Source organism: Sciurus carolinensis, chromosome 1, assembly GCF_902686445.1.
Source record: "Sciurus carolinensis chromosome 1, mSciCar1.2, whole genome shotgun sequence".
Classification (NCBI taxonomy): Eukaryota; Metazoa; Chordata; class Mammalia; order Rodentia; family Sciuridae; genus Sciurus; species Sciurus carolinensis.
In genome coordinates this window covers 112,606,206-112,625,304 of record NC_062213.1, presented here as the reverse complement: position 1 = coordinate 112,625,304, position 19,099 = coordinate 112,606,206, and the positions used below count along the sequence as shown (strand labels likewise).

The following is a 19,099-nucleotide window of genomic DNA, read 5'->3' as shown; positions in this document are numbered from 1 at the left end:
TTCTCATTAGGATTTCTATCACTGAATAGAAGTCTTATATGAAGCTACAAAGATTTTTGTAATATTGTAAACAAGTATTACACAAACATTTGAGGACCTGCTACATGCCAAGTAGTGCTATGCTGTTTCTATGAAATTTTTCATTAGAACAATTCGGAGCAATGAAAATTGATGATAAATTTGCCTGTATCACATCTCATTCTTTTCTTTTCTTTCTTCCTTGAAAAGAGGATACCTTCTTCCCGCACCAGATCTCCAAACTATCATCTGAGTCCCTTTCTTCTGAGATTCTCAGGGCTGGATCTCCTCCATTATTCAACTTCAGCTTTTTCCCATGCTGGTTCTTTCCCATTCATACTAAAGCACACTTAAGTCTCTTGGATGTTAAAATGAAGTCCTCCCTTTATGTCACATCCCCATCTGACTGCCACCCTGAATTCTCTCCCCTTTATCACGAAAAGACTTCAAATCAGAGTCGTCTGTGTTCCCTGTCTCCATTTCCCATGGTACCCTGGCTTCCATCTTTTCACCAAAACTACACTCACCAGTGTTGTCATTGACTTCCTTGGTGCTAAATCCAGTGTGCCCTCTTTAGTTCTTATCTTGCCTGATCTCTCTGCCACATTTGATATTGTTGAGCAGTTCTTTCTTAAAAATCTTTTCCTTTGGTTCTGGTGATAGCCTAATCTTTGCTTCAGAACTCTGTTGACATCTTAGTTGCCTCTGCCTGCCCACCTTCTCCAATACCCTAAGTTTTGGTGTTCCTTAGAGTTCTAGGCTTTCTCTTCCATTTCTCCTCTGCCCACTGCCCTGAATGGCCTCATCCATTCCCATGTCATCAGTGACTATTTACATGATGAGGGCCTTCACATTTGTATTTTCAGTCCTGATCTCTCCTTTGAGTTCTACTTCTATATGTCTATGTGCCTACTAAACATTTCCAAGTGGGGGACTCCAAAATCAGATTTTTTTCTCTTATTCCCTAATCCCACTAGTAAAATACATCAGTGAATAAATAAATAAAACAAAATATTCTCGTGTTCAATTTTTCCCAATAAATGAAACTACTTGCTACCCACTCAAGCCAAATAAATACACCTCTGGGATTGACAGATTAATTTATCCTTAATGTTACAATTAAAAGCCACAATTTTGTTTTTGTCTCATTCCCAAAGGTTCCTACTGTTTTTTCTTTCTCAAGAAGCTACATCTCTTTAAACATAGAGATCTTCATTAATGTTGAGGAAGACAATCTCTTCTTATAAATTTTTAAAACATTTTTTACCATTTACGTATTTATTTATTTATTTATTTTTATGTGGTGCTAAGAATTGAACCCAGTGCCTCATACATGCTAGGAGAGCACTCTACCACTGAGCCACAGCCCCAGCCCTCTTCTTACAAATTTGATCATAGTTTTACTTTGATGGACAAATTTAAGTGGATTTAGAACTACATATATTCTTGATAATAGCAACTTCTAGACATTAATTGTTGAGATACACTATAAGCCAGATACTGTTATGAATACTGTGTAATAATTCATTTGGTTTCCCCAGATGCCTTCTTTATTTCTCAGAGGAGAAAACTGAAATATGGGGCGGTTAGAGAATGTGTCCAGTGTGACAAACATCCTGCATTCCTCATAGCAGTTTTTTTTAATCACTCTTTTAAAAAGTTTAGTACACTTTGAATTACCCAAACATCGTATAATTTAAAATATGTGCCTAGAGTACAAAAACCTTTCTAGATTTTCTTTGTTTTAAAGCATAAACAATGACCATAGCAACATTATCTTCTGAATCCTTTGCTTATTTTACATCACATTCAGCAGCTTTATCATTTTATCTTAGAAGTAATTGGCTTTCTGAGCTGCCTGTACCAGAAGTTTCTGGGAAACCACTTGAAGCATTGTTTCTGCATCTGCCATGGACAGCAAAGCTGCTGTGGTTTCCAAGCCAAGGGGATACCCATGAAGAAAATAGGGCATTGCCCTTAGGTTTGCATCCTGCCTTGATTGTATTTTCTTGAAGTATTGTAAATCAAGATGTCCGCAGTCAGTGGAAGAAGATTCAGCACTTATTCCAACTCCAGATGAAGAGGAAAAAATTCTGATGGTGAAGAGGGATCAAGTATTACCTGGAATTGTCTCCCTGACTCAAAGGTGTTTGTTTGTTTTTGGTATCAGGGATTGAACTCAAGGGCACTTGTCCACTGAGTCACATCCCCAGTCCTATTTTGTATTTTTAATTTAGAGACAGGGTCTCACTAAGTTGCTTAGGGACCCACTCAGTTGCTGAGGCTGGCTTTGAACTTGTGATCCTCCTGCCTCACCCTCCCGAGCTGCTGGAATTACAGGTGTGCGCCACCGTGCCCAGCAGACCCAAAGATGGATTCGGGCAGTATGGATACCAGCATTCACCTGGTTCCCACGAGGCAGTGACCCAACTCTGAGAATTTTGCCAAGTGTGACTTAGGCCAGATAACGCACACAAAGGAAAAAATCTTAGGGCTGGTAATGCTGGAGCAGTTTTTGCCATCCTCCTAAGGAGCTACAGACTTGGATTCAAGAGTATCATCCAGAGAACAGAGAGGAGGCATTGACAGTGGTGGAGGAAATATTTGGAAGGTGAACTGAGTGACCACAGAGAGCTGGCTTCTCTTCATTGATGGGGAGTGCTAGTAGAGGAAGTAGTATCTCAAAGAGAAGCTCAAGGAGTATTGAGTTCTGAGCTTGATACTGTGGAGGACCAGCTCACATGGGCATCCTGGGTACTCTGTTCCCTTACGTACTGTGATGATGACACTAGGCCTAAAAAGGGAGCACGATCCCATGAAGTTCCTGGCACTTGCAATACAGGTGTTTGTCCAATTTTTAAATATTGGAACCTGTTTCCCAAAGGACAGGTTTGAAAGAAAAGGAGATCCCTCTGGAAAGAAAGTGTTACGTGTGGTGAATGTGGAAAACCTTCAGCAGGGCTCAGTCTCTGTTCTTCATCAAAGAACCCACAGTGGAGAGAAACCTTCTGGATGTGCTGATTGTGGGAAGGCATTCAGCAGAAGTTCCACCCTTGCACAACACCAGAGAAGAACATTACAAACATCTTGAATGTGGGAAAGCCTTTCTCCAGAATTTTGGGCTTATTAATCACCAGAGAACCCATACTTGGGAGAAACCTTATAAATGTGTGTTCAGTGTGGGAAATCTTAGAGTCAATACTCAAACTTTTTTAGACATCAGAGAGGATACAATGCAGAAAAACCTCTGAATGTTGTGAAATTTAAGCCATCCAAAAAAAGAGGAATTTTCCTTCAGAAATGAAGATAAAATTAAAAACATGAAGTGATTAGAATAGCTTTTCCCTGTTTACTATCAGAAAATCCACATTGGAATATATTTTTTAAAAAGTCTTCACCCACCATTATCATTTTATCTTCAAAGAAGTGTGCCTAAAAGCTGAAATTTTAAAATTAGTTGAGGTATTAATGCCTACATTTTCCATGTGATGTTTATATTCTCTATTTTTTCCAAATAATGAATTACCTGGTTCTTCATCCCTTTCTTAAAAGTTTCCTTTTTAGACAAATACCTTATTTCTGTGTTGATCATTGAAATGTTCTTTGTAAGGATACATTCCCTTCTTTAAAGGCAACACAGGAATTATAAAGTCTGACAACTATCTTAGGTCATTTTAAAACAATCTTTTAAAAAATTTACCTAATTTGAATATACATTTGGGGAAATAGAAGATAAAGGAGTAGTGAAAGCCTCAGAATAAAATGAGCCTTAAAATCCTTTGTAAGGTTCTTGTTTCAGCAGCACATATACTAAAATTGAACTAATGCAGAGATGAGCATGGCCCCTGTGCAAGGACAACACACAGATTCATGAAGCATTCCTTTTTTCCCCTGAAATAAAATTTTCTGCTGTTACTAGAGAAAAAAGATCTCAGATAAGAAGTAATGATTTTTAAAAAAATGAATGGGACATCTAGATTGGAGAAAATATACATGTACTTTGATCCAAGCATTGAGGTGTATCAGTTTTATCTAAATGCAGTCCATCCTCCTATAGGGAAATTCAGAAGCTACTCACTCTATCTAATTGGGGTCATCTTACTAATGGAAATGAATGTTTCCCCATATATCATTTAAAAATAGCCTAAACAATAAAAGTTGTAAAAGTATGGAAGTAGAAATTATAATAGTATGAATTTTTGATGAATGACAGTGTTGAAAGGCAAATATAAGCATAAGAAAATACTCTATCTTGCCTTTTAGGAAAAAAGACTCCAAAATCAAATTCATCTTTATTTTACCTTCATTTTTGTTAAGAACAATATCCCCTGGCAGGTGAGCAGCAAGTATCAGGTTTGCTGTTTTTATCCCTTTGGTACAAAAGTGTTAAACACAAGGCTAAAGTAGCCATGCACTTATGATTTAACACTTTCTAGCCAGGCATGGTGGCAAACACCTGTAGTCCCAGCAACTTGAACTTGGAAGGCTGAGGCAGGAGAATCACAAGTCCAGGGTCAGACTTAGCAACTTAGGGAGACCTTGTCTCAACAACAACAACAAAAACCTACCAATACACTTTGCAAGGTACTAAAATCATATGGGGTTTGATACAAAGCTGTTTTATGTAGTTAGCCTCTTTCCCCTGCCAGCATTCCCAAAGGTGGTCACCTCTGAGAGCCATAGTTCTCCTAGGATAGTGTTGTATTTGAAGGGCAGAAGAAGACAGCTTAAAGAGCTAGCCAGATCTCCAGCTTTCTTCCGAGGTGAGTCCAACATACATTATCATCAAGTTGGGAAGTTTATGAATCTTTTTTTAAAAATTAATAAGTCTCACTAGCCTCAGCAACTTAGCAAAACCCTGTCTCAAAATAAATGAAAAAGCTGTGGGTGTAACTCAGTGGTAGAGTACTCCTGGGTTCAATCCTCAGTACAATCAACCCCCCAAAAAAACCCAAAAATAAACAACAAAAAAACCTAATCAATATATAGTAGCATTGGGCTTTTACCTACACATTAGGTTGAATTATTCTACTTTAAAAATAAATAAGTAGACTATTAATGACTACTGTATTAACTGTCAGAATTGACTGAACTATTTTTAAAATTTTCAATCTTAACACATTTTTTAAAAAATATATGAAAGTAATACATTGTAGTAGTAGAATTATTTATTCCTTGACTGAGAATCCCAAGCACTGTGGTTCTACTTTCCAGTAAAAAACTCTGGAAGTCAAAATATTGAATACAGAAAAGGCATTTTTGCATGGAAAATGATCCATGCAAATACAAATTTTTCCTTGTTCCAGAGATTTGGGTTATATCTGGTGCTTGGATCAGATTTTAAAATGGAAAATGGGATTTGCATGAGCTTGTTTAAAAGCATAGCAATAAATGCCAGGTTTGCTGGTAAAGAAGTAAGGCAGAGGGGAACCTGTTTGTAGATTTTCCCATCACTATGATAAGAAATGTGCTTTATAGACTAAGATTTACTGAAGTATAAATATATAGTGAGTATATAATGTATTTAAATTACTCAAGAAAATGTAGGGACTTCCATTTGGGTCTTTTTGTGACTGAGAAGAAACAAGTCAGTATCCAATAAAGCTATAAATTCCTCTGTTCTAAGATAACAAAAAAAAAAAGAGTTGGCTTTCCACTGTATCAACACTAATCATACTCTGTTGCTTTGTTTCTTGAAAGTGGTTAAGCAACCGTATAAAACTCATAGGAAATTAATGACTCACATAACGGAAAGCATTTACTAATGTGACTTTTGTTTCAGTTGCCAAGTAGTCTGCGTGTGTTTCCATGGTAACCCATCAGTATAACAAACTCACAAACTAGATATGCCACTTTTTTTTTCTTTTTTTTCTTTCTTTTTTTTTATTATTGTAAATAAATGGGATACATGTTGTTTCTCTGTTTGTACATGGCGTAAAGGCATACCATTTGTGTAATCATAAATTTACATAGGGTAATGTTGTTTGATTCATTCTGTTATTTTTTTCCCTTCCCCCCACCCCTCCCACCCCTCTTTTCCCTCTATACAGTCCTTCTTTCCTCCATTCTTGCCCCCCTCCCTAACCCTAACTCTAACCCTAACACTAACCCCTCCCACCCCCCATTATGTGTCATCATCCACTTATTAGCGATATCTTCGTCCTTTGGTTTTTTGAGATTGATATGCCACTTTTTTGGTTTATTTAGTTTGGACAGCTCTCTCTCACAGCTGTGTGTGTGTGTGTGTGTGTGTGTGTGTGTATACATTAAAGGTTACACACAAAAAATTCTGAGTAGTTGCCTTAGGCACACAAACAAAATCTTTATTTCTAGATCTTGTTTGATAATCCAGAGCTGCTATTTTGATGTTATAAAACTAAAAAAAAATTATTTAATTTCAAATATATATTTATATATTTGAAGATGGTCAAAATAGGAATCTCAGGTTCCAAGGAAAAGGGCAGTATCCAGTAACCTGGGCATTCTTTTTTGTTTGTTTATTTTGTTTTGTTGTATTTGTTCCTTTTAGTTATACATGACAGTATACTTTGACATATTTTTACATGGAGTATATCTTATTCTAATTAGGATCCCATTCTTGTGGTTGTACATGATGTGGAGATTCACTGTAGCATTTTTAAATATGTACATAGGAGAGTTAAGTCAGATTCATTCCACTGTCTTTCCAATTCTTGTTCCCCCTCCCTTCCCTTCATTCCCCTTTGTCTAATCTACTGAACTCCTTCCCCCCAACATATCTTTTCAATTTGAATTTCTATTAAGAAAGGACTTATCAGTTATTTTTTTAAGTTTATACATTTAAAAATTAATTTGTAATATCTGTTCATTTGGAATGTGTGTAACAGGAGAGTCTGCCAGAAACAAGTCAGGGAAGAAGGAAACGAGGACCCTGTCCTGGGAGTCGAGGACTGAATGGAATGGTGGGGAAGCCAACTCAGCCAGCTCTTCCAGGCCTTCCCCCAGTGACCCTGCTCCAAGATAAGGGGAAGGGAGGATGCTGGGGAATTAAGAGAACCAAAGAAGACTAGGTCACAAAGAACAGCAGTTTTTCACCTGAAGGTTGAGTTAGGGAAAGATTTCTAGAGGCGGTAACGACTAAACTAAATGATTTAAAAGTTGAAAGAGAGAGTAGATGGCATGCAAGGGGAAGAAGATATCACAACAGAGGCACACAACTGAGAAACAGTACCAAGTAAATAGGAACAATAAGCAGTATGAGGATAAACAGCATCAAGAGATAAGACTAAAGATAGCCAGAGCCTTATTCACAGAGATGCCCTTTTAAGGAGATTGGACTTCATCGTGTAAAATATGAGGAAGGAGTGAAGAATTTTTAAACAGAGGAATGACATCATCACGTTTGTATTTTAAAAAGAGCTCTCCGGTTGCAGCGAGGAAGGTAGATTTGAGCAGGAACCATTAAGAAGGTTCTTGCCTTATTTCATGGAAGATAGAATGTCTAAATTATGACAGTGACAATAGACACAGAAAAGGACTTTTTCTGAAAGTTAGGAAGTAGCATAGATAAGAATTGATAACAAGGGAAGAATTTGTTCATTCAATTAGCAGGTGTTTATTGAATGTTTACTGTAGTTAGCAACTGTTTTCTGCCTTGATCATTGTTGGGTTTCATCTTCAGTAAGAATTCTTCATTTTACACGCTGTGAAGTAATTAACAGGCAGGTATACTCTGCAGATCTAGGTCATCCCAGCTTGATCTCTTGGCTTATTGGACCTTCTTACTCACAATAGAAACTATTCCAGAGTCCTAGCCAGTATGTCAGTCTGCTACTTTGGAGGCAGTAGTCATGTGTCTGAATGGTGTATTCACCCACACAGGAGGTGGACCTGGGCTAATTTGTGGCTTATTTAGGTGGGTCTTTGCAGGTCATGAAAAATTATATAATAGATTTCAAAGCACTTCATCCATACAGTAACCTTAATTGAGGGAAGCAGGACTCTGAGATTCCTGGAGCACCTACCTCAAAGTGAATAACAGTTGAGCTCTCAGATTTCTTCATTCAGGAATGAATAGACCTACACTATATCAGCATTCAGTTCAGTTGCATATAACAAACCCAAAATAAACATTTTAAAAATTAACATTTATGAAGTTTGGATGGAGACAGTCCAGGGCTATGTTTATCAGGAATCCACCTTCCTTCTTTCTTGCACCACCATCTTGTAGCTTTTCCTGAAGGTAACCTCGTGGTGCAAGATAACTTTTGATACTAATAACCATTATTGTGACAGTTTTCCAGGCAGAGGAAGGAAGAAAGGGTAAAAGGTAAAAGGATGCATCTCCACTATCCCTCTTTTACTCTGCCTTTCCAGAAGTCACATTCAGTTGCCTCCATTTGTTTCTCATCGTTAATACTCAATTCCGTGCCTACCCCTAGCTTCTTGGGAGACTTATAAAATGTAGTCTTTTAAGTAGACACATAGCCAGTCTGGATAAAATCAGGATTCTGTTAAGGAAAAGGAGAGACTGGATAGTGGATAAGCAACTGGCAATCTGCCACATGTGCTCCTAGGCAAACCATTTGACTATTTTAACTACATTGTCAAACTTTTGAGTAACTAGTCTGCTGGTGATCACCATGATGGACAGATAGATGTCATGGGCCTAAAGGGTTACCTAGAGGCCAGGAGTACCAGGTTAAATCACACATTAACAGGTAAATATACAAAAAAACCCTTAGGTTTATAAGTTCTCTGAATATGAATAATAGTTAAGGCCATGAGAGTAAAAGCCAAGGATAGAAATTTGGTGAACATCAGCATTTTAAGGAACAAGAAACTGAGAAGAAATAGTCACAGAAATAGAAAGGGAGAAGAATATTTCAAGAGTATATGAAAGGGCCAAGTATGATTATTTAAAAAGAGCAAAAAACAGAAACTTCTCCAATGCCTGGAGATTAAATAATATGCTATTATATGATGAATGGATAACAGAAGACATCGGGAGGGAAATTAAAAAATTCTTAGAAGTAAACAAGAAGACACATCATATCAAAATATCTGGGACACTATGAAAGCAGTACTTAGAGGAAGATTTATTTCATGGAGTGCATTCAACAAAAGAAGTAAAAATCAACAAATAAACGACTTAACACTACAGCTCAAAGCCCTAGAAAAAGAAGAGCAGACCAACACCAAAAGTAGTAGAAACAGGAAATAGTTAAAATCAGAGCCAAAATCAACGAAATTGAAACAAAAGAAACAATCGGAAAAATTAACAAAATAAATAGTTGGTTCTTTGAAAAAATAAACAAAATTGATAAGCCCTTAGCCACACTAACAAAGAGAAAGAGAAAACTCAAATTACTAAAATTCGGAATGAACAAGGAAATATCACAACAGACACAAGTGAAATACAAAACATAATTAGAAGCTACTTTGAAAATCTATACTCCAACAAAACAGAAAACCTCAAAGACATCAACAAGTTTCTAGAGACATATGAATTACCTAAACTGAACGAGGAGGACATACACAACTTAAATAAATCAATTTCAAGCAATGAAATAGAAGAGGTCATCAAAAGCCTACCAACAAAGAAAAGTCCTGGACCAGATGGGTTCTCAGCCAAGTTCTACAAAACCTTTAAAGGAGAGCTCATTCCAATACTCCTCAAAGTATTTCATGAAATAGAAGAGGAGGGAACCCTCCCAAACTCATTCTATGAAGCCAATATCACCTTGATACCTAAACCAGACAGAGACACATCGAGGAAAGAAAATTTCAGACCAGTATCCTTAATGAACATCGACGCAAAAATTCTCAACAAAAATTTAGCAAATCGCATTCAAAAATATATTAAAAAGATAGTGCACCACGATCAAGTGGGTTTTATCCCAGGGATGCAAGGTTGGTTCAACATCTGGAAATCAATAAATGTCATTCACCATATCAACAGACTTAAAGTTAAGAATCCCATGATTATTTCGATAGATGCACAAAAAGCATTTGATAAAATACAGCATCCCTTCATGCTCAAAACACTAGGAAAAATAGGGATGGTGGGAATATTCCTTAATATTGTAAAGGCCATCTACGCTAAGCCCATGGCCAATATCATTCTAAATGGTGAAAAACTGAAAGCATTCCCCCTAAAAACTGGAACAAGGCAGGGATGCCCTCTTTCGCCACTTCTATTCAACATCGTCCTTGAAACTCTAGCCAGAGCAATTAGACAGACCAAAGAAATTAAAGGGATACGAATAGGAAAAGAAGAACTCAAACTATCCCTGTTCGCTGATGACATGATTATATATTTAGAGGAACCTGGAAATTCCACCAGAAAACTTTTAGAACTCATAAGTGAATTCAGTAAAGTAGCAGGTTACAAGATCAATGCTCATAAATCCAATGCATTTTTATACATAAGTGATGAATCTTCAGAAAGAGAAATTAGGAAAACTACCCCATTCACAATAGCATCGAAAAAAATAAAATACTTGGGAATCAATCTCACAAAAGAGGTGAAAGACCTCTACAATGAGAACTACAGAACACTAAAGAAAGAAATTAAAGAAAATCGTAGAAGATGGAAAGATCTCCCATGTTCTTGGATAGGTAGAACTAATATTGTCAAAATGGTCATACTACCAAAAGTGCTATACAGATTCAATGCAATTCCAATTAAAATCCCAATGACGTACCTTGCAGAAATAGAGCAAGCAATTGTGAAATTCATCTGGAAGAATAAGAAACCCAGAATAGCTAAAGCAATCCTTAGCAGAAAGAGCGAAGCAGTGGGTATTGCAATACCAGATCTTCAACTCTACTACAAAGCAATAGTAACAAAAATGGCATGGTATTGGTACCAAAATAGACAAGTAGATCAGTGGTACAGAATAGAGAACATGGACACAAACCCAAATAAATACAATTTTCTCATATTAGACAAAGGGGCCAAAAATATGCAATGGAGAAAAGATAGCCTCTTCAACAAATGATGCTGGGAAAACTGGAAATCCATATGCAATAGAATGAAATTAAACCCCTATCTCTCACCCTGCACGAAAATCAACTCAAAATGCATCAAGGACCTCTGAATCAGACCAGAGACCCTTCATCTTATAGAAGAAAAAGTAGGTCCAAATCTTCAACATGTCAGCTTAGGATCAGACTTCCTTAACAGGACTCCCATAGCACAAGAAATAAAAGCAAGAATCAACAACTGGGATAGATTCAAACTAAAAAGCTTTCTCTCAGCAAAGGAAACTATCAGTAATGTGAAGAGAGAGCCTACAGGGCTGGGGAGGTAGCTCAGTTGGTAGAGTGCTTGCCTTGCAAGCACAAGGCCCTGGGTTCAATCCCCAGCACCACAAAAAAAAAAAAAAAAAAAAAAGAGAGCCTACAGAGTGGGAGAATATCTTTGCCACTCATACTATAAAGAACTCGAAAAACTCTACACCAAGAATACAATTAACCCAATCAACAAATGGGCTAAGGAAACGAACAGACACTTCACAAGAAGAAGATATACAAGCAATCAACAGATATATGAAAAAATGTTCAACATCTCTAGTAATAAGAGAAATGCAAATCAAAACCACACTAAGATTCCATCTCACCCCAATTAGAATGGCGATTATCAAGAACACAAGCAACAATAGGTGTTGGCGAGGATGTGGGGGAAAAGGTACACTCATACATTGCTGGTGGGGCTGCAAATTAGTGCAGCCACTCTGGAAAGCAGTATGGAGATTCCTCAGAAAGCTTGAAATGGAACCACCATTTGACCCAGATATCCCACTCCTTGGCCTATACCCAAAGGACTTAAAATCAGCATACTACAGAGATACAGCCACATCAATGTTCATTCCTGCTCAATTCACAATAGCCACATTGTGGAACCAACCTAGATGTCCTTCAATTGATGGATGGATAAAGAAACTGTGATGTGTATATATATATATATATATATATATATATATATATATATATATATATATACACACACACACACACACACACACACACACACAATGGAATATTACTCAGCCATAAAGCATGATAAAACTATGGCATTTGCAGGCAAATGGATGAAATTAGAGAATATCATGCTAAGTGAGATAAGCCAATCTCAAAAAACCAAAGGAGGAATGACCTCAGTGATAAGCGGATGATGACACATAATGGGGGGTGGGAGGGGTGAGTGTTAGGGTTAGGGTTAGGGTTAGGGTTAGGGAAGGTGGCAAGAATGGAGGAAGGAAGGACTGTATAGAGGGAAAAGAGGGGTGGGAGGTGTGGGGGGAAGGGAAAAAATAACAAAATAAATCGAACAATATTACCCTATGTAAATTTATGATTACACAAATGGTATGCCTTTACTCCATGTACAAACAGAGAAACAACATGTATCCCATTTGTTTACAATAAAAAAAATTAACTAAAAATTAGGCCTCAGTGAGATAACAAATTTCTAAACTTCTTAGAATAAAATAAGAACTGTGCCCTTAGATTAAGCAATGGTTTCTTAGTTTATGCAGCTGAATGAAATTTAATCAAAATTAATATTTTTTTGTTTCAAAAAACACTAAGAATCCAAAAATGCAGCCCAAATAATAATAGAATGTATTTGTATTTGTAATTTCTGAAAATATCTAATTAGACTCTACTATACAGTTGAAGCATACTTACAACTTAATGATTTAATAAATCAACAGTTTAATTTCTAAATATATAACTAAAAGAATGCAAAACATGTTTATATAAAAACCAGTACATATATTTTCATAGCATTTTTACTCATAATAACAATAGATTAATTAAAAATGTAAACAACCCAAATGCCAATCAATGGATGAATGGGCAAATTAAATGTGTTATATAGAGAGAATGGAGTGCTTCTTCCACCATAAAAATAAATAAAATATTTCTACACAGAAAAAAAATTAAATAAGTAAATAAAAATAAAAAGAGCCCATCGGATTTGGCTATTAGTTCCTCATTGGTAAGCAGTTTCAATGGAGTGGTGGTAGTAGAATCCTAATTAGGGAAATTGAAAAGTAACTGGGAGATGAGGAAATGGAAAATGTTTACACTGTAGGCATTTCTTCATATTCTAATTCTAAAGCTGCCTACCTGAGTGACCCTGAACACGCCACTTAATTTCTCTGTATCTTAGTTTTCCTTTATTTATAAAATGGAACCAACAGCATCTCCTCATTCAGTTTTGAGAATTGTGTTAATAGATGTAACATACTTATAGCAGTGTGTGGTGTGTAAAAAGCACTCACTCGGTAAATGCTGTCACCATTGTCATTAGTATCATCTTTAAGAAGCTTGAACCTAAAAAAAAAAAAAAAAAGAAAAGAAAAAAGAATCTTGAACCTAAAGGCAAGAGAGTGATAGTAAGTAGACAGTATTTAAGTACACAGGGACATAGGTTATGGTAGCATATTTTTTCCCCTTAAGATTTAACGTCATGTTCCTTGTTAAAACTTATTACCTCCCTTCTACACTATAATTTCAATTATTTGTCCATATTTCTAAAGCTGTGCTATAGTTTTTTAATCTCTTGTTTCTTCCCAGGCATACCAGGCTTAATGTTGGCTTCCTCTGCTCTCTAGCTAAGTATTTCTGTGAATACTTCTTTCCTGCTTATTTATTTATAAAAAGAAATATCCACATACAGTTCACTTAATTTCTTTAATTTTTGTTAAGTCAAAACTGCCCTCCATTTGGAATGTACTACCTTTTAAGGATGTTTAAACTGGATAAAAACCTAAAATATATTTATATAATTAGTATGGTTGAAGAATTACTGATATTTCACCAATAAGTGAAAAGCGATAGAGCTTAAGGCAAGGTTTTAGGACTTTGCCATATTAATGGCTTCTTTTTTGTATATGAGTTAATTCCTAGAATAATTGATAACATTTTAAGATGTTGCTGTGGTTTGTGTCTTAAATTTGGGTCCAAAGGTCTATGTGATAAAGGCATGGTTCCCACTATGTTACTGTTGGGAGCGGGTGGACTTTTAAGAGGTGGAGCCTAATGAGAGGTCTTTTGGTCATTTGGGGCATCCCCTTGAAGGGGATAGTGGGACCCCAGACCTTTCCTCTTCCTCTCTTTCACTTCTTGGCCATGAAGTAGATGGTTTTGCTCCACCATGTTGTGATGGTTTGGATGTGAGGTATCCCCCAAAATCTCATGTGTGAGACAATGCAAGAAGTTCAGAGGAGAAATGATTGGGTTGTGAGAGTCTTAATCCAGTCAGTGGTTTAATCCCCTGATAGGGATTAACTGATGCTAACCAAATCCATAGGGTATGACTGGAGGAGGTGGGAATTGGGGCGTGGCTTTGGGTATATATTTGTATCTGTTGAGTGGAGACTACTTCTGATGATGTGAGCAGCTTCCCTCTGCCACACTCTTCTACCATGATGTTCTCAAGCCCCAAGGAATGGAACCCTCAAATAAACGTTTCCTCCTCTATTATTGTGCTGGTCAGATCTTTTAGTCACAGCAGTGAAAAGGCTAACTAAAACACATGTACTTCAGCCGTATGTGCTGCCTTGCTACAGACCCAAAGCAATGCAACTAATTGACATGGACTGAAACCTCCAAAACTGTGAGATAAAAGAAATCTTTTTTTATAAGTTAATTTTTCAGGCATTTGTTATAGTAATAGAAAACTGACTAATACAGGTAGCATCTGATTTCTACATAGTAAACAATAAAGAAGGTTCTTGGTGGTTTTTATAAGCAGTTTAAAAATAGCTTGCGTGTTATGTGCTTTTGTTCTCCTTTTCAGATTATTCAGTATTTAACAGTTTTTATTTTAACAAAGTTATAGATATGCATAAAGTCTAGGCACATTGTAGAAAACTGTAACCCAAACCATATATCCGTTTCCCACATGGCCTAACAGGGAAGGATCCGGAGTTTAATTGTATGGGCTTCCCTCTCCTCCTGCCCTCCCTCCTTCTGGTGTTATCCTTTTAGCACATTCATAGGTTGATGTAGCTCAAATACCAGTCAGCTGAGCTATGAAGAAAGGTAGAGTGGATCTAGAATGACAAACAATATCAAGCCCAGTGGTTTTGATTTCCATGAGCACTTTCTAGTTCCCTGTGGATTTGTTGTTGTTGTTGTTGTTATTGTCTTTTCTTATAGCATCCTATACTCGTAGATGAAATCAATTTCTTTTTTTTTTTTAAATCTCTCTGAGAATTTTTCTTCTTCTTCCAGCATAGGCTCTGTTATTCAAATTGCTTTTTTTCTATTCATTTTGGTCTCTACCTTTTTAATTAAGAGAATTTCCTCATATGTCTGCTCATGTTTAACTGAGACCCTGTAAGTTGATTTCTGCACATGAAGTGTTTGTCATCTCAGGCTTTTACTGTAAGTTGAGCTGAATGGGCCATTTCATTAAGAGCCCTCAACATCCATCTCATTAGATCTTCTCTTAAATATTACCTGGATTCCTTAGGACATTTTCTTCCCACATCTTCTTGGTGAATGTATGCTTGGTTCCAGCATCGCAAGGAGCCAAGTTAGGGGAAGAAGCCTAGAGGTGTCAGCCCTGAGTAAGTCCTTTCATTCCTGCTGATATGGTGCATTTCTAACACCTGCACACAAGTCAGGCAGAGCAGGGATGCCTGTCTCACCTTGTCAGGAGAGTCAGTCTTAGTCTTCTGTAGGAGTCAGAGTCTAATGTTTCTATTAACAGTTTTCAATCAATCCTTCTGCCATTTGCCCCTCTTTCATTCTATTTCAAGAACAATTTAAGCTGGGCGTGGTGGCACATCTGTAATCCCAACAGCTAAGGAGGCTGAGGCAGGAGGATGGAGAGTTCAAAACCAGCCTCAGCAAAAGCGAGATGCTAAGCAACTCAGTGAGACCCTGTCTCTAAATAAAATACAAAATAGGGCTGAGGATGTGGCTCAGTGGTCAGGTGCCCCTGAGTTCAATCCCTGGTACCCGCCCCCCCCAAAAAAAGATAGAAAAGAACAATTTAAGATTCTTTTCTTGACTTTGAACATTAACAGCGTAAGGTTCAAATTTCTTTGATGTGCTAAATTAGTTATCACTGGCCACTTATTTTTGTCTCCTCTCTGGCTCTATCCTTGTGAAATAATGCCTTGGTGTTTTGTTTTGTTTTGTTTTTAATCTAGTAGTTTGATGGGGGGCAGGTTGGAGGCTGATGCATGCTCTCAACCTGCTACCTTTAACTGAAAGTTTGTGTACAATTTTATAAGAAAAGTTAAATAGCAGGTTTTTAAAATGTTGTTTCTTGGGGCTGGAGCTGTAGCTCAGTGGCAGAGCACTTGCCTAGCATGTGTGAGGCCCTGGGTTCAATCCTCAGCACCACATAAAAATAAACATACAAAATATAGGCGTGCTGTCTATCTGTAACTACAAAAAATTTTTTTAAATGTTGTTTATTGATACTTGATTATATATCACTGGTCTTTGTGACAGGAATAATTACACGCTCAGCAGATTCCAGACAGGCCCAGGACAGCAATATATCTGCATACTTTTCGGTGGGGTCAGATGCAGGGGACTCAAGAGACCATGACTGATGCCTTCAGAAAGTCTTAAGACAAGGAGTTTTTAGGAGGGAAGCAACAGTTTTTAAAAATATATTTTTTTGAAAAAAAATTCTTATTTATTTTTTTCTTGTTATTTTTATTATTTGTTGATTTTTTTTTTTTAAATTACCCACAAAACCAAACTGGTCCTGATACAAATTGATTTTATTCTCAGAGGCAGTTATGTGTTGACTCCCTATAACATTCACCACCAGGGTTTGTCCAACTGTCCTCAAACGTTCATCTAAATTTTCAACTCACCTACCAGTCCCTCTCACTCCAGAGAAGTGACCATATTTACTATTTTAGTAAGAAAATCAAAACCATTCCAACTTGTACTCTTGCCTGTGTTAATGGAATTGACAAGAAAATCAAGAGAAAGTCCTTTTGCTTTCTCCAGTTTTTTCCTTTATATTCATCATCCATCATCTCTCTTTTCTTCCTATATTAATAAATCAATTATCCTTGCTCTCTGAGGCTTAGCACCCTGAACCTGCACAGGATAGTAGAAAGAATGACATGTATAAAAACCAGGAAACTTGAAAGAGTGAATTGTTGGAAAAAAATATAGATTTTCATTTGTGGGCAAGGGAACCGTAGAGTTAAATGAGCCTAGTTTGCCAGTTCTGCTTTTGCTACCTAAATGACCTTGAGTTAACTTCCCTGCCGAGTTTCAGTTTTCCTGTCTATAAAGTGAGCGAAACAAAGCTACTTCCTAGGGTTTGGGTGAGATTAAGTAGCGAGTGGTAAGCTCTCCATAAATGGTAACTCCCGTTACTGAAATAGTACTGTCATTCTCCATCTTACAGTAAATATTTTTATACTTCTAGTATTTGTGTTTATTTCTATCTCTTGCACTCACCATAAACATAAGCCATACACGTTAGGAACTCTGTCCTTCTCATCTTTGTTTTTTAAACATCCAACTCTTACCAACACATGTAAAATGAACATGCACTGTGTGTTGAATGAATGAATAATGAAGCCTCAATTTATACTGACTGACTTGATAAGAAATTCACCTTTTTTCAGTTTCTTGTAAATAAATTAAAACTTTACAGATATTTTCAATCATTGTTAGGAATGTGTTTTCTTCTTGCTCTTGTATTTACAAATGATGGCTTTTAATGTATCACTTTTTATTTCAGCCTTGAGTGAAAGTGTGGGTGTGCTTTTAACATGTTATCAATAATAAGTTATTGCCCCCCTTTTTTTTTCAGGGAGGTGGTGCAAGCAAACTGCGTTCACTGGAGAAAGAAGTTCTCATTTATGTGCAAAATGAGTGCCAGTGCTACCACAGGAATCCTTGACCCATGTATCTACAGAGTATCTGTGAGGAAGGTATAAAAACAACCTACTACTTCTCCCATTTCAGAAGCCATAATTCCATAAGTACTGACTCACTTTATTTAGCTCTGCTTTTTGGTTAGAACTGTGGTAATACATATGTGGTTTTACTTCATACTTGTAGCAATAATTTAAATTCCTATAACAAATATGATGAAGAATCATAAGTTATAAATTGAAATATTCCTTACCCCTCATCTATCACGGTACATGAGTATTGACTTTATTTGCATTAGTTTGGGGACTATGTATGTCTATGCCATTATTAAGTTCTTATTCTTTGATAGGCATTGTTCTAGGAACTTTATAAATATCATATCTAAGAACAACCCTGAAATTAGGGGTTATTTTCTTCATTTTTTAGGAAAACAGGTTCAAAGAAGTTACTTGCCCAAATTTACATTGTTAATAAATGGGGAAGGAAAGACTCTAACACAGATCTTTCTGATTACAAATCTGTTTTGTTTTTATGTATTTCTTTTCTACATATTAGAGGTTGAAGGATATTACCAATAATCTACAAATGTGATAATGTCACTTTGTGTGCCTGTACATATGTGTGATGCTGCCTTTCAAGGTAAAAAGGAGAAAACCATTAGTCACCAATAATACTGAATTAATTAATAAGCTCTGGCTTTAAAATGTAAACTTTGGCCAGCACAGTGGCACATGCCTTTAATCACAGCAACTTGGGAGGCTGAGGCAGAAGAACCACAAGTTCAAAGCCGACCTTAGCAACTTAGCAAGACCCTGTCTCAAAAAAAAAAAAAAAAAAAAAGGATTGGGGGATGACTGGAAATGTGGCTCAGTAGTTAAGTACTCCTGGATTCAATCTCTGGTACCAAAAAAAAAAAAAAAGTAAACTTTGCATTTCATATTACACATTTGAATTACCGAAGTAATGCACATACATGGACAAAAATTAAATAAAGATTTAGAATGAAAAGCATGAGTCCCTTGTCTTACTTTTTGCCACTGTAGTCCTATAGCCTAGAAAAACAAAGCTATATGGTTTTTTTTTTAATTTTTATTGTAAATAGACACGATACCTTTATTTTATTTATTTATTTGTGTGCAGTGCTGAGGATCGAACCCAGTGCTTCACACATGTTAGGCAAGCACTCAACTGCTGAGCTACAACCCCAGCCCTTCTAATTGGA

At 36.6% G+C, this 19,099-nt stretch overlaps 1 protein-coding gene and 1 non-coding gene across 4 annotated transcripts in view; both read left to right on the top strand.

Annotated features, from left to right (window-relative positions):
- The window catches only part of Eeig2 (EEIG family member 2), an 85,170-nt gene that overhangs the window by 27,513 nt on the left and 38,558 nt on the right, over positions 1 to 19,099 (top strand). For all 3 annotated transcript variants that reach the window (XR_007105615.1, XM_047530136.1, XM_047530065.1), the window contains exon 2: positions 17,813 to 17,933. Coding sequence is in view for 2 of the 3 variants with exons in the window: in XM_047530136.1 (XP_047386092.1) it covers positions 17,813 to 17,933 (121 nt within the window). In the remaining variant the exon portion in view is untranslated. The remainder of the gene's footprint in view (positions 1 to 17,812; positions 17,934 to 19,099) is intronic.
- LOC124968437 (U6 spliceosomal RNA) lies at positions 3,805 to 3,908 on the top strand. Its single transcript, XR_007105721.1, has one exon. It is a non-coding gene; the product is annotated as a U6 spliceosomal RNA (small nuclear RNA).